General features: G+C 39.1%; 1 protein-coding gene across 1 annotated transcript in view; it reads right to left on the bottom strand.

The window, feature by feature from the left end:
- KCNK10 (potassium two pore domain channel subfamily K member 10) overlaps positions 1-15,544 on the bottom strand; it is a 56,969-nt gene that overhangs the window by 26,012 nt on the left and 15,413 nt on the right. Inside the window, exons 4-5 of the mRNA XM_031065011.1 lie at positions 6,686-7,014; positions 1,164-1,281 (exon numbers count right to left, since the gene is read on the bottom strand). Of these exons, the coding sequence (XP_030920871.1) occupies positions 1,164-1,281; positions 6,686-7,014 (447 nt within the window). The remainder of the gene's footprint in view (positions 1-1,163; positions 1,282-6,685; positions 7,015-15,544) is intronic.

The raw sequence follows: 15,544 nt of genomic DNA, 5'->3' as shown, positions 1-15,544 counted from the left end.
ACTCTGACAGCAAAGAAAAGGCAGAGCCAAAGGCATCTCTAACTCTGCTGTTAGAGATGATCACCACAGCAAGTCTTCAACTGCCACAGGATTCTTTTTGTTGTTATTGTATTACCTGTTTTAAAATCCTACAGAATTTAGTCAGATTCTCATACTTTATTGAAGTGTTATGTGATTATCAAGTTATTTTTCTGTACAGTTACCAGTGTGTACACCACAGCTGTAATGTGGAGAAGCAAATTATACAATATTGAAAGCAGAGTAATACTCATAGAAAATGCAAATAAAAATCAACAATTTGCCAGTGATTTCCAAATAATTAGATCTCTTGATCTGATTATTATGACAGCACTGAAATCAAGCTTAAAATTATAAAACTACTGTATAATTTTCTGCAGATTAACAATATCAACAATGCTGTTGGTTTATTTTCTTTTTCCTTCAGACCATCTTCTGAATTCCAATCTTGTTGAACATCCTTCAAGAGAGGAACTGGCTTACAGAGGAGAGATTAAAACCCTCAGCATATCTAAGAACAACATTCAGAGATCTAATTCCAAATATATTGGACACAATGCATGGGGAGAGAGGTGATAAGGGCCTGAATAATTATCTTTTTAAAATAAGTGGTTCAAGAAAAGTGAATGGAGCAGTTCATCTACTCTTCATTTAAGACAGAGAAATGTGTCAATAATCAAGGCCATGAATTCTAGAAAGGAAAAAAGGGGTTTTTTTATACAATGCATCATTTGTGTAATTCCTTCCAATTGTTAGTATGAAAGCAAGTAAAAATTTTTAAAAGGATGTAGTAGTTATGAGAATATATTTCCAGTTATGGAAAGGAGGAGGATATGAAAAGAATCGCTTGTTCTCAAGCAATTGCTTGTAGATTGCTTCAATCTATATCAAGAACAGTTATAAAGCCTGCATGAGTTTTACCTGTTTTCACCTCAGCATTTCTACTCTACCCTAATTATGTAGACAGCTTCTGACACCTACCCAAAGACTCAGTGCCCTTGACACATGCTGGAGTCATGTCTTCTGCTAACAGACAAATACACTTCAGCTACTTTATTTCTTTGTTGCCTATCTTCCTCAAATTTATTTCATTATCTATGTCTCAGTGTGACTGTGTCTTTTTAAAAAATAAACAATAAACATACCTATAGTAGTGATGACTGTTCCAGCAAAGAAAAAGGCACCTCCAAGGTCCCAGTGACTGCTTTTGTTAGAGTAATTTCCAACGGGACTGACTCCTGAGTTATCAGCATCAACAGCACGCTGCAAAGAAAATACAAAGAATCAGCATCATGCATGCCTTACTGTATCCTATGCTAGTTGGTATAGGCTCCAAAGGGAAATTTCTAGGACCATGGAAACAGCCTCAATTTAAGTTTTTAATATGTGTTCATAGTATTGTAGCCTCTTCTGTACACATAAGTTGAACACACAACTGAACAGAATATCCATTAAGGTGGAAGAAAGATAAAATGCATAAACAAATGACAAAAGATACAAAGCAATTGAGAAGTAAAGGACCAACACAATAAAATCTTCCATAAATATTGTTCTTCCATAAATATCGTTCTTCCATAAATATCGTACTGCCAAAGGAAAAATTCCTCATTGGGAACACTTATGTTCAAAGCAGCTAGAAAGGTGATAAATACAAATAATGTTTGTGAAATCAACTGAAGCTAGTCAGCCAAGAATTTAAATTCCAAGACAATCAGTAATTGATTGAGTAATTTATATTTTATGCTAACAAAATTAAAAAACGTGGCATATATATATACCCTGTTTGAAATTAACAAATGAGATATCTATGGAAACATCATAAATAAACTTTGTGATCAGCTCAAGCTTCCCAGTTGCCGCACTACACATGATCTCATGTCCACAAATACAACATGATACAGAGACTCCTAGACAGTGCTTGAATGAAGTATATCCTGGATAGAAACTGAGGTAGCTGTGCTGCTTCCTAGTCACTGTCCTGTGTCCCACATAATACTGAATCAAACCAGGCAGACATATCAGCCTCCTGAATTTCTAAAAATGCACCATATTGTATCATGGGGATATACACATTCACTGTTCATTGCAGCCTCACAGTCCAAAGGAAGACAGAGCTGAACACATCAGCCTACAAAGTACAGAAATAAATCTCTCATCAGCATCCAGTATACTCACCTGAATTGCTCCAAGTTGACTTTTGAGATGCCCTTCAGCAGGTATTTTCAAGTTGCTTTCAGATCTCATACAAGCTATTCTTCATCATAGAGAAATTCAGACCTCGCTTAAACATCAGCAGAAATGTCTGCCTTTCTCCCTTCCAAATGTTCCCGAGTCTAATTTCCATAAAACCACTGCAGAGGAACCAAGATTCTCTTTTTCTTCCTCCTAACATTTCCAGCTCTTTGCTTTTCTCCCATTCTGCTCCAGCCTCACTTCATGTTGCTGTTATCAGCTGCTCGCACTACTGCCAGACCTTCTCCTTCTCTTTCTATTATTTGCTCCTCCTCCTAAATATTGCCACCAATCTTTAGCCTTGGTAGTTTCAGTGAACTTATTGCTGGGCTCAACAAGTGAAGCAAAGTGCTACCCCTTGAATCCTCTTTTTCTTTGGCTTGTTCAAAATGGAATTCCCACCTATCAACACAGATTTGACTTTTCTTGTTGCATTTCTTTAACTAGTTCTCTTTTCCATATGATTTATGAATTGTCATGGTGGTTTTCTATTTCATCTTTTCCTATACTGTCCATGTGCAATGCAAGTTTAGCCTGGTCATGTCTACGAGTTATCTTTTAATCTTCTCTAAAACCTCACATTCTCTTATGGGTTTAGCACTGACTTTTAAACACATTCATTTAACACCTTCTCTCCCTAGCCGTCAGGATACACTTTCCTCCCGGTTAATCTCTTTCCACCAATGTTTTATTTACCACATTCTTTCTTCCACTTCCATTTTTCTCACTCATTTTTTGCCTATATTTCCAACTCACTTCATGGTCATAAATGTTCCTCTACTGCTTTTTTAGGCTGGGCAAGTTTCAGCTAATCTGCTTCCCAGCTTTCAGTTATTCATCACATTGCCTCACAAAAGGGAAAGGAGAGGAAGAGGTGTATTGGCAAGAACAGAGAGAGCTACATCTAAAGAGATCAGTATGGAACAGCCTTTTTTAAAAGTAGAGCTACTACATGCTAGGCTAAGCTGATAATGAAACTATAGCACAAGCAAGTTCCAGGCTGGACTGGTTTCATTTCATGTGGGCAGAAGGCCAGGGTTCCTCAGCACGTGTCCATACCTCAAGAAATAGGGATAGAGAACAGATGTGTTTCGGACCAAACCCTTTGAAAGGGCTTCTGTACCAGTTGCTGGCATATTGCAGGTGGTGTGAAAGCAGAGATGATTTGTTGGCTTATGCAGAACAGCATAAATCAGCACAACAGACAGGTTGCCCGTTTAAATAGGCCATGACACACTGTCAGCTACCCTGGTTACTTCTGCCAAGGAATGCTGTCTGCCCTCCCTTTTGAGTGTGTGAATGTCAGCAAGCTAATTACACTTAAATCACACTTGAGTTTACACAGTTTAGCAAGTCTTTCAGGGCCAAGCAGGAACCTCTGAAGAGAAAGAGTATGCTGCTGCCTTAGATAGCTATGAGATTCTCAGACTACCTTTCCATCCAGAAAAACATCATTTTTTCTTTAAATCTTCACTGACATCATTCATTTATAAATATCCAACTATTTCAATGCCATCTTTTAATACATTGTATTTTGCATACAGCGACAGAGGACAAAAAGAGAGCATCAAAACAAAAGCAGCCAGCAGCCTGCAGCTAACAGCACTTAAACAACTAATTTCAGCTCATGCATGAGAAAAGGATGCCTTACTACCACCACCACAAGTCCACCTACACAGAACTATCCTGCTAGATGGAAACTGACACAAAATTTAAACAATGATACTATTACTGGCAAGACTCTCCCAGTTCACACAGACTACTAAATTTTACAAATTTCCCATCTGAAACTTCAGATAGGCTTTGCAGCAATGACCTGAAGAGCTACATCCTCAGGTTATCTCAGAGTAGGAAAAAAGCTAATTTCTAGAGTGCTAAACACTTTGTTAACAAGCAGCACGTATTTAAGATATTTTAAACTAGTAATTTCAGCTACTTCTATAGTTGAAATATTGTTGACAGTGAGAGGTCATCAGAGTACCCAAAGCTGTTTCACACTTGCTCCTTTCCCCATCTCTTTTTCCTTCTCCAGAGGAGCTACAAACACAGTATACAAGTACACAGTATTTTTTCAGTATAGTTTATAAATTGAACATGCAATCTTCTTTACTGAATTACTACCAACCTACGGTAATTTTTTTTCTTTTGAAATCCACCCATTTCAGGGAAGGCAATAATTTGAAATACCTCAAAGGGCAGAAATTGACCTTCTGGATATTCAAGAAACGGATGCATGCTAAAGCCAACAGAAAGATGAGAGTGAATAGAATAACAAAACTACTGAAGTAAATAAAACTACCTGATATTATTTGTTTTTAAAAACATGTATTTTTGATCACAATTTTCTGGTTTTCTCCCCATCATTGCATAGAAGTGTGTTTTACTCTCGGCCCCTTTTGTATCAACACAGTACAGCCCTTTTGGAAGAAAAAAGTCATGGTCTGGTGACATGGTCTGCATGGGACTGAAGGCAAATCCCAGAGCAGAATCCCAGCATTTGTGGTGATACTGGGACAACTGAGTCCCGTATTCCCAGAGAGAGTGAAACCAAATTTCATCTCAGTCTGAAGTACACTTCATCAATTCCACTTACATAAGCAACAAGATAGCTGGAAGCCAGTGCAGCTGGTGAGGAGAGAGAAGAGCAAAACAGACTGTTTCTGGTTTCTCCATGAAGAAGGGTTTTTATCTGCTTCATTTGTTCGTGTTTCTGTAATTTTTCCGGTAAGATCCCAAGTAGGAAGAAAAATATTTTTCAAGGATAAGGGTAACATCTCTCTCAAGTGATGAGACAGTCAAAGAAGTATCTACTCTATTTGTTATCAAGGATAGGAATTTGGTAGGAAAAGAAAATTCTTGTCCTTTTTTTGCCTAGCTCTATTAATTCCTTTTCACAGATCATTCTAATCCAATAATTATTATCTCCCTCTACAATTCTTTTTCCAAGCAGATTCCTATCAAGCATACAGAGAGTTGCTTCAATTGCCTTTCATGTTCTGATATTTCTCAATTAGGATTATTAGGATGCTTCTCATTAGCAAACAGCTTTTAATAACTAATTCTTTAATAACTTTTTAATATACTCCTTAACTCTCTACTTATTCTCACCACCCCTTATACAGTGATTAGGGACCCTCATTATAAATTCACATTTATTCACTTTTCCACAACAGCATTTTCTAAGGACCAAGGCCAGCAATTTTTTTCTGGTTTAATCAAAAGTAACAACTTTCAAAGTCCATTCCTTCAATATTTCTACCTATCCCACAAAGGACTTTAATAACCAATCAACCTAGAAGTGATCTACCTGTATACCTATACTGAGGCTGAAGTTTGAATATATTCCTCAGGTATGTTACATGTCTTATCTAATCTTTGTTTTCTCCAGGACTACATAAATCCAGGCTAACTGATAGGCTTCTACATGGAATCCCAAAAGAAACTCTACTGAAGTCTTGTAAGATTCATTGTACTTTCCTTGTCTAGAGTTTTAATCAATTAAGGATAGATAAATCTATCCCTGACAGACCTTTCTTGCATGTTAATACATTTTCCACTTATCCTTGCATATTCGATAATTATTTCCTTCAGAATTGATTCTAAAACTTTTCATACTACATCAGACTAAAAATTCCAAAGCTTTTAAATAACAGTTATTTTTTGATTTGTATACTTCATCTTCCTTAATTTATTTAAAAATTACAACAGTAAACCTGTAAGTTCAGAATTCTTGGCTGAATATTTATTTCAAAAATCCCACCTGTCGTGTTCTATGTGCCCTCCCGGTTGCTGTGTTTAATTTTGAAGAAAGAATTAAGAACTTAAAACTACTTGAAAATTTGTAGAGATGAGGGCATAAGTCTTGCAAATCTATCACCTCTCTCATTTTTTTTTCCAGATATTATGTTCTGCTTTTCTTTGCACACATCTTTCATAATTCTAGTGAATACAAGTACCAATCTCTTCATTCTCATGACCAGTGACAGGACTCAAGGAAATGACCTGAATCTGAGTCAGGAGAGATATCAGGAGAAAGCTTTTCACCCAGACAGTGGTTGGGCACTGGACCAAGATAGCCAGAGCAGTGGTCACAGCCCCAAGCCTGACAGAGTCCAAGAAGCATTTGGATAATGCTCTCAGCCACATGGTGTGACTCAGGGTCTCCTGCGTAGGGTCAGGAGTTTGACTCCATGATCCTGATGGGTTCCTTCCAACCCAAGCTTATTCTATGAGTCTATGGTTATATATATTTACAATATTTTGGGCACATAGTTCCTTCTTCTCAGACCTTAAAACGACCGGGAAAGAGCCTGCTTCACACTGCCCATTCCAAGGTCTCTGAAAAATTTTGCTCCCCACCAACTCAGCTGGTCAATAAACCACTGAGCTGTTTCTCCTAACTTCCAAGAAGTACCATCTTCTTCACATGGCCTACCTGAATGAGTGTCTCCAGCTCTAGCTCAGTGACACAAAGGTGCTCCCGAAGAAACTCAGCCTTCTCTGACGCGATGGTGTTCTTCTGCCTGCTCTCAAAGGGCTGCTCCAGGGCACGGAAGACGAGTCCTCCCGTCACCAGGTAAACTACCACCACGATAAAGATGGCCACCACTGCTCTCCAATCCATCACTTTCTGCCGGCCTTGAGAAGTGCTTTCCATGGCAGCAACAACAGCGGCTTGGGTGGAAACGGTGAATTGTGAAGATGGATAAGGCCTGACAGTTTTGGGCTCAGGCTCACGAGCCCTCACTGCTGGGGGAGCAGCCGCTGAAACACAAAGCAAAAAACCTTATTCAAAATCAAATCTCTTAAGGTATGAGCTTGATTTACATTAAAAAAATCTTAGATAATATTTTCAAGGCTTTTACATAAATCATATTCTTCACATAAGTATGATTCTTCTCATCTGGAAAGTTCCATGTCTTCTTTGTCTATTCATACTCAATGGACACCTGAAGGGTTTGCTTTGCCCATTACCTCTAGAACGTCACCCATTACCTCTAGAACTGGACAGGCCAGTTACATGTGCAAAAAGTTCAGAAATATGCAGAAAACCATTTATGCAAAATGAACATGGAAATTCTGACCAGCTAGCATATAAATTACACATGGTGGTGTTTGGTGAAGGACCCTGGCAGTGATTTATAAACTTAAATCATAATTCTAATAGTATTCATAGCACTAAGAAATTGAACTGCTAATGAACACTGATCACCACCTGACCTGGTATTGACAGAAACGGAAAATGCTTTGCAAACCACATTGCTATTTGGCTCACTAACATGAAGTGGCCCATATCATTTGTCTGGATTCACAAAAGCATCACTCATGAAAATGTCCTTAAAGCCTGGAAGCTTCACAAAGTTTAGTACAAATCATGTGTCAGCCAGAGTATGTGAGAAGTCTGAGGCCAAAGTTACGCACGAAGTGCAACTGTGGACCTCTCACCTTGGGGCTGAGACAGTGCATAACCCAGGTGACCTTTACAATACATCAGAGCTAACCAGCCCTGACCTCCAGCTGGACTTAACAGCCCAACCACTGTGTCAAGCTACCAAGGCGTGTAAATCAAAGCTGAGTCACTTCCAAATACTTCAGGTGTTCCATCCAGTCTATGTTGCTAGTGTTACCAATGGCAAGATGAGACCAGGTTCCTCAGCATCCACTGATATAATGGTACCACATGTAGGATTTGAAGATGCTGGATTCATTTTAAACCAAATTCCTGTGTAATCTCACCATGGTGCAGCTGCCACTGGCCTGTTATTTCTTTGAAACCAGATTAATTTTTTGCATATCAGACCTAAATCAAATTACAGTTAAAATACAGCTACTTTAGGCTCATTCTCTGAACTTATTCACAATGTGTCTGTGCTGTTTCACTTAGAAATTAAAGCAGAGAGATTTACAACGTCCCATCAGAGTGGCATTGTAACTGCATTCTCTAAAATTTAAACATACAACATGATTATACCTTGATTCTTTCCCAACACAAACCATTTTATGATCCTGAATAATTTCAGAACTTGGACATTTACTACAGTCATGTTTTCCTACAAGCAATACAACTCTGAAGCATTGCATGGAGGATAGATCTTCCAGCTTACTTGATAATCAATAAACCACAGAAATCAATAGTTGCTTTATACTTACAGTTAATATTTCATTTCATATACAATTTAGAGGTTCCAGACACCAAATAGATTAGAAAGGATCTAGGATAAGGGCAAAAGCCTTTGTGGTTGATCCCTTTTTGTTTGTTTTGCAACACCCTGTGGCATAGCTGTTCAGTTTGACCATCAAAAGGTCTTTATGGTTCCCAACACTTATTAAACAGGATGGGGTAATATCAAACTTAAAAGGATATTTTCTCTTACCTCCAGATGTATTTCATGTGACTATTAAGAACTTTATGTGACAATAGGAAGAAGAGTGACAGTATTAGAAAAAAGTCACATTTTTTGTAGAATGTCAGTATATTTATTCTCTAAGTCTCCTGAAAGTATTATTGTAATTAATACAGTGAATTTTAACAGGAAACACCAGAAAAGTATGCAGAAGAAACATAAAATATTGAGGTTGCATGAAGCAGTTAGAACTACCCTTTCTCTATAGACAAGTATCCTAAACCTGAGTCACAGCATCTCCTTACTGAACTAAATTCGAGTACTCACAGAAGTGACTCAGCTGATGTAACTCAGTGTAACATAGATTCCATAATATTCATACCATTTTAATTAGTTAGAGCCCATAACTACTGTGTATATTGTAAACCAACACAAAATCTGCAAGCCTGAGGACTGATTTTTCACACTTCAGATTACTCAGCATCAGGATCCGAGGCCCACGTGGTAAGAAGAGAGCAGAGTTCATGTGACAATGCTACAATTTTTTGAAACAGGTATCCACCTTACCACAACTGGCATAGTCCAGTGTAGAACTTGGTGAGCCTCTCAGTGGAAAGCAGTGCCTGCCTTTGCTATGATACAAGTCAAGAAGATGAAAACAAAGAGCTGGTACCACTAAAACAGTGCTTGTGGGTTTTCTTTTCCTGTCTACTAGTAAAAATGTTTTTTCTTATTCAAATAATGTTCCTGGCAAAGTATTAGTAACAGCCTTACAGTAAAATCATGGCCTGTTTTATTCTGTCTTCTAAGGAAAATGTGTTGTACTAATTTAAGAACAAGATGGGAAGTTCACAGTAGAGAACATAAAACGTTCTTATAAATATTTTGTCACTTAAACAGCTAGTGGATTACTGTGCTCAGCTTGCTTATCTCTAAAAAGAAGAGAAGTGTTTTAGTTTTTCATTTTCTTTTATTAGTAATAGCTATCCTAAGTGAATGTAGCACTGTTGATCCTAAAGTATTTAAACTATATAAATAAATTCACAGGAAGACTGCACTAAAGCAGCTAGTTAAACAACTGATGTGTAACAGAAATGGTCTTCTTACAAAGCCAATGCACAGGCACAACTGCAGTCAATACTGCAGAGATTTTAAGCAGGACTTAGGTATCGGAAGAAGACTGTAGATACTCCAGCTAGGAGCTATCCCACTATTTACAACATAGTGGGGTTAGTGACTTCAACACATGGTAAGAAGTCATACATCCTGATTTCCAATTGGAACACTGTCTCTGTGAACCTGAACTCTCACAAAAGTGCTGCCATTTACCTTTAAATCATGGTGTCACCAACAGCAAAAAGATAAAGTAGTGCTAACTTTTCTACAAGTTCCCTGGGAGAGTCCATTTCTGAAAATAAGAGCTACACAAAATTCCAGAAGTTTAACAGGTAGTTTTACTAAAATCAAAGGATGAACTACACTGGCAATTCAACAATGTGCAGAGGTTTATACCTTAAAGCTTAAAAAAATAAAGCGCTACATAAATTCTTGCATTTGTAGACATGATTTACACCACAGTTTAGGACAAACATAGAGCAAAAGAGAATAGGACAAGTTTACAATAAATGCAGAACAATCCCTACTTCATTTGCTCATGTTTTTTCAAAACAAGCTGCTATTAGAACAGGCTTTTCCCCAAACAGAGCCTCATCCATATGTTTGTTAAATCATATCAAAGAAGACTTAATCAGCCTCAGTGAAAGCAATGATAGATATCCATTCACATGCATGCACTATATTAGCTGACAGCTAATTTCATAGGTACAAGAACCCTCAAAGGAGCACTCCAGTGTTTCAAAATAGGCCTTATCCCAGTAAAAGGATGCCAGAGAGCAAAGAAAGGTATATCCCTGATTTTTTGGATAACCTTCAAAATTAAACAACTGAAGATATTAATGTTACAAGTGAAATTGCAATGTTAGGATCTATAAAGTTCACAACTGAGATCATCACATTACCTGGTCTTCTATTGGTGTACATCATTGCCAGGTCTCACGTGTCAGGAACTTAATACCTCAAATTTCTGCTAAAGCTGATGGGAATTGAGGAAGAAAAACCCTCACTCATCATCAAGATGAGTACATCTTAACTGGTTAAAGTTGCAGGCAATTCCCTCCCAGGGAGAGCAGAGGGCCCAGGGTGCTGGCCGGGCCTAGCCCACGGCAGGGCGCGCCGGCCCTGGGGCCTGGGGCACGGCCATCACCGGGGCACCTCCAGCCTGGCACAGCCCTCACACCACTGCCTGTCCCGCTCTGCCACAGAAGGGGCCAAGGAAATGGACCCCTACATGGTCCAAGGGTGATCAAACAGGACTTCAGGGCCTTCAGACTTTGGGGAGGGAATCTGGGGTGGGGGTTATAGTCTGCTCCCTAGTTACAGTTGAAGGCAGCAACATGGGGAGAAATGGGCAAACTGAGTCTGGGGCTCCACAGCTGTGTCATCATCAGAATTTTGGGGGTTTTGACAATGGAATGGTTCACACAGCCCCAGGCATGCTGGCATCAGATGGGATTCACCCTTCTCAGTGGTGGAAGAGAGTCTTTGCTCAGGAACTAGTGGGCCTCGCTGGCAAGGCTTTGAACTGGATGTGAGCGGGAAGAGGGGCAATATGAGGCTTGTCCCTGGCAAACGTGAGAAGATATGAAAATGGACAGATGGAGGGACAAGGTGCTAGCACGGGCTCTTTGCAGTGACTCTGCATTGTGCTCACCATCCTGGACCACACAGTCCTGCAGTCCTAGGGAGATGAGCCAGGGAGTCCTAACAGAAGCCACAGGGAAACACCAGGGAAATATCTGAAAGGACTAATTCCTTTAGGAAGGCAGCTTGGCAATCTCCAGGAGCAAGAAATTGGACAAGGAAGGCAAGAGACTGGTGTAGCCGAGACAGAATAGGGAACTGCTGGTGGAACTAAAGGTAAAGAAACAAATGCACAGACAGTGGAGACAAGGACACGTAACCTGGTAAGAGTACAGAGATGAAGGGATAGGGTAAGGAAGGCTAAGGCAAAGCTGAAACTGAACCTCACAAGGGACACCAATAATAACAAGAAGGATTTCTACTGGTATGTTGACCAGAAAAGGAAAGTCAAACAAGCCACCTGATAAACAACATTGGCAAACTGGTAACAACAGATAAAGAGAAAGCTGGGGTACTCAACAACTTTTTTACCTCAGTCTTCAGTGACAGCCTGTGTTCAACTGACTTTTGGCTGTGAAAACATCAAAATGTGTCTTTGCCACAGTGACCTCTGTCCTGGCAACTATCTTCCTGAATATGCTAACAACACAGGAGATACAAAGAAACCTGGTTTTGGAAGAGAGCTTCTTAAATAGTTTAAACCAAATATTTTTTCTTTTAATAAACATGCCCTTCTCTGTCTTATTCGTGTCATAATTTCTATTGTGAAAAATGTAAGTCAGGTTTAACAGTGTCTTATTTAGTACCTCATTTTCTTCCCCATTCCTGTGTTACACAGGCACACAGCAATATATGTGCATTTTAATGAGAGAATAATAGACACATCTAATAAAAATGCTGCTTTCACAGGATTCAACACAGAATTACACTGAGGCCATATGCACTATTCATAGACTCAGGCCCAGGCTTTAAGCTTGAAACATGAGTTGATCAAAAATTAAACTCAACATTTCATCTCCTATTTTATGATGCCATTGAAGGAAGGAAACAAAATACTTTCAGCTCAAGTAAAAAGGTTTTTTGATGCATGTGTAAAGGTACATACCAACATTTTTCCCCAAAATCATCATAATAAAACTGGAGGTTTCTTTAAAGAAAGAAAATTATGCATTCTTCAGACATATTCATAGTCAAGCATCCAAAATTTCCCATGAAGCCTTTCTTATGTTTATATTAACCTAGAAATTTAGTTAGAATTATAAAATTATCTCATCATGTAGTCCAGTTTCACTGAGAAAATTCAGGAGCAAATAGTCTTCCCTACAGCTTTTACAAGATCCTACATTGGGTTATTGGCACTTCTACATCCTTCCTGTAGCATTACTTAATAAGCCAGCATTCCTTCCTGAATTAATATAAAAATCAATTTTTTGTGAAGGGTATGAAGTTGCAGGACAGAGCCCTCATGCACCAAAGTCAGAAATGTCTGTGAGGCGTTAACAAAGTCTGCTATATCTTCCCTGAACTGGCCACTAAGAGTAGGTGGATCCACGTTCTTTAGAATGGATCATAAAGGACTGGGGGATGAAGGGACCTCACTGACCACAATTGTTTTAAAATCATTTATTTCAATTAAACTGGACAGGATTTTTTCCTCCTCCAGTTCCTCTTCTGAAATAGCCACACACTGAATTTAAGATTAAAAGATTTCCTGACTGAACAATATAGAAGGCAGGGAAATGAGCAGCCCACCAGTGGATAAAATGTTAATCTTTCACTCCAAGGCTCTTGCTCATCTCCAAACAGAAATCCTGGGAGATGTGGGCATCTAGCACTTGCTTCCAATCTCAGATCTTTCCTACAGACTCCCCACGTTCTTTCAGATAAGGGCTGCTGGAGTTAGCATACCAGGGCTGTGCCTGGAAGTCATAGCAAGTATAAGAAGTATGTTAGAGAAATAGTGGAGGCAATCAGTATATTAAGTTATTACCAATAGGAACTTCTCAAGAATATGTCATTAACATAAAATTCATGCAGATCAGTGCATGAAGGGAGTTGGATGGTCTAACAGGAAGCAGATGAAAGTATTGAAACACTGAAGTTTCCATCATGCTACCAAAAAATCATTAAACCATCAAAATTTTGCATTTTGAGGATATGGCAAATAATTTCCACTACCTGATTTGCTTGTTATTCTACTCCCCCTCATCCCCCATTCATCTCTTTCTGTTGTGGTTTTTAACAGGTTTTGTAGAGAGCATCCATTTCACCAGCACAATCAGTGTTGAATTTTTATAACTGGGCATTCAAAAATCAGATGCTGGTTTAGAAAGTCTGGCTTTTAGAACAAAATCCCAGTAGAAAATGATCATGTTTGCCTTTGTGTTTGTGCAGCATCTTTGCATGATATGGGCTAATTAACAGGTGACATTACAGCTGTGATCAAGAAATGGGAGAAAAATCCTGCCTGCAGGCTACGATTACACATATGGGACAGAACACTGGTATCCCTGTGGCAGTTTTTCTGGATTGAGGAATAAGAATAATAAGAATTGCTGTCTGGGGACCATGGGATTCATACAGTCATGGATCAAGAAAATTGTTATCAGTGCTGACATGTTTTACACCAGTTTGGCCCTGGTCCTTCTGCCTATCCTCAAGGCACACAAATAGAGAAGTGGAAGTCATTGCAAGCATGCCACACAAGGGGAATTTCACCCTACTGCTTCTACAGCCTTTTGCTGAGAAGTGCCACTCAAGTGAGAAACATTACTATTGCATTTACTGTTCATGAAAGCAAAGCTTGACGTATTGTTTGTTAGGAAAACAAAGAGTGGCTCTGAGCATAGAGCTTTTCACTGCAGCAACAGCCCCCTGGGTTAAATCTAACACTGTTTTCCCTGAAGAGGATTCTCTAATGCAGCATTAGTGCTGCTGACTTCAGCAACATCTCAGCTGTCTGCTGCAAATGCAGTCATCAGCAGCAAGGCATTACATGTAGTATGAGAGACAGGTAAAGGCAGAAAGGGCAATACACATTAAACAAAATAGATTGGATGTGCTGTTAGAAGAAAAGTAGCATTGATTCCTCCCAATTGCCCCTTTCCCTGAGTGGGGTGGTGAGAAGAGGGGAGTAAGTCAGGTTACAATTCTGCACAAGGAATAAAGGCACTGTTTTCTTCCTATTATAGGGTAATGTTAGTGAAATAGAGTAAAAGTTCATAATAGTAAAAAAGTACTGATTTGTCTCTGTTGATGGGGAGAGAAATGTCAGCACTATATATCAGAGGGAATTGTATCTGGCCATTGTTTTGGCATCCCTGGCAGCAGCTTTGGGAAGTATGTCATACCAAAAGGGTTCTGTAATTTCTGTACCATTTGTCATATATTCCCATCTAGTGCTCAAAATAATGATTCTTAGTAAGCTTACAAAAAAATCTACGTAATTCTGCTGTATCAATTATAAATGAAACATACTAATAGCTCTTGGAGTACCCCAGCTATTTAATTAATCTGGAACACAGTTGTTATGAGAAAACAAAAAGGCACTGTTTTATAATGTTTTTCATTCTTTTCCATTAGAAAAATATAGTTTAGGCAAAAAAAAAATTAAGCAGCCTAAATTGGAACATGGTAGAAATTAAGAAATCAGTATGTCTGAGTTAAGGTATCTCTTTAGAAAGAGCTTTCCAATGATGAGAGTCTTCACATTGTGGTGGTGCTGGCGGCACTGTAAATCATCAGAACTAAGGAGAACCTAAGCCTCTTGTCTCTTCCCAAGGAGGTTCTTTAGTGTCAGACAAGAACTTAGCTACGCAGTAAGTAATGAGAATGCATTTTACCTTCCACTGAAGGACAACATCACTCCTATCTGAAACCACTTTTTTCTAACGAACAAATCTTGAGGGAATCTTCTCCAGTTTCCATTGTCCTACTACCAGAACATACTGCTGCCATTTACCTGTGCAGCAAGTTCCTGACAGAAACAAATACCTGCAGTATGTGGAGGATCCCGGTCCAGGGCAGGTTGATATTTCCTGAAGTGCTGCTACCTGTGGAGAGACCATGCTGGAGGAGGTCTGTCCTAAAGAACTGCATCCCCACAGTATGGACTCATGCAGGAGCAAGGAAAAAGTATAAGGAGAAAGGTGCAGTCTAGAGGAGCTAGACCCACCAAAAACCCCCACTCCCTATTCCCCCTGCACCACGTGAGGTGGGGAGGGTGAAGAAGAGTCAGGAATGAAACAATA

This window comes from Geospiza fortis, unplaced genomic scaffold (assembly GCF_000277835.1).
Source record: "Geospiza fortis unplaced genomic scaffold, GeoFor_1.0 scaffold54, whole genome shotgun sequence".
Taxonomy (NCBI): Eukaryota; Metazoa; Chordata; class Aves; order Passeriformes; family Thraupidae; genus Geospiza; species Geospiza fortis.
The sequence above is the reverse complement of the archived record's forward strand: the minus strand, read 5'-3'. Positions and strand labels throughout refer to the sequence as shown.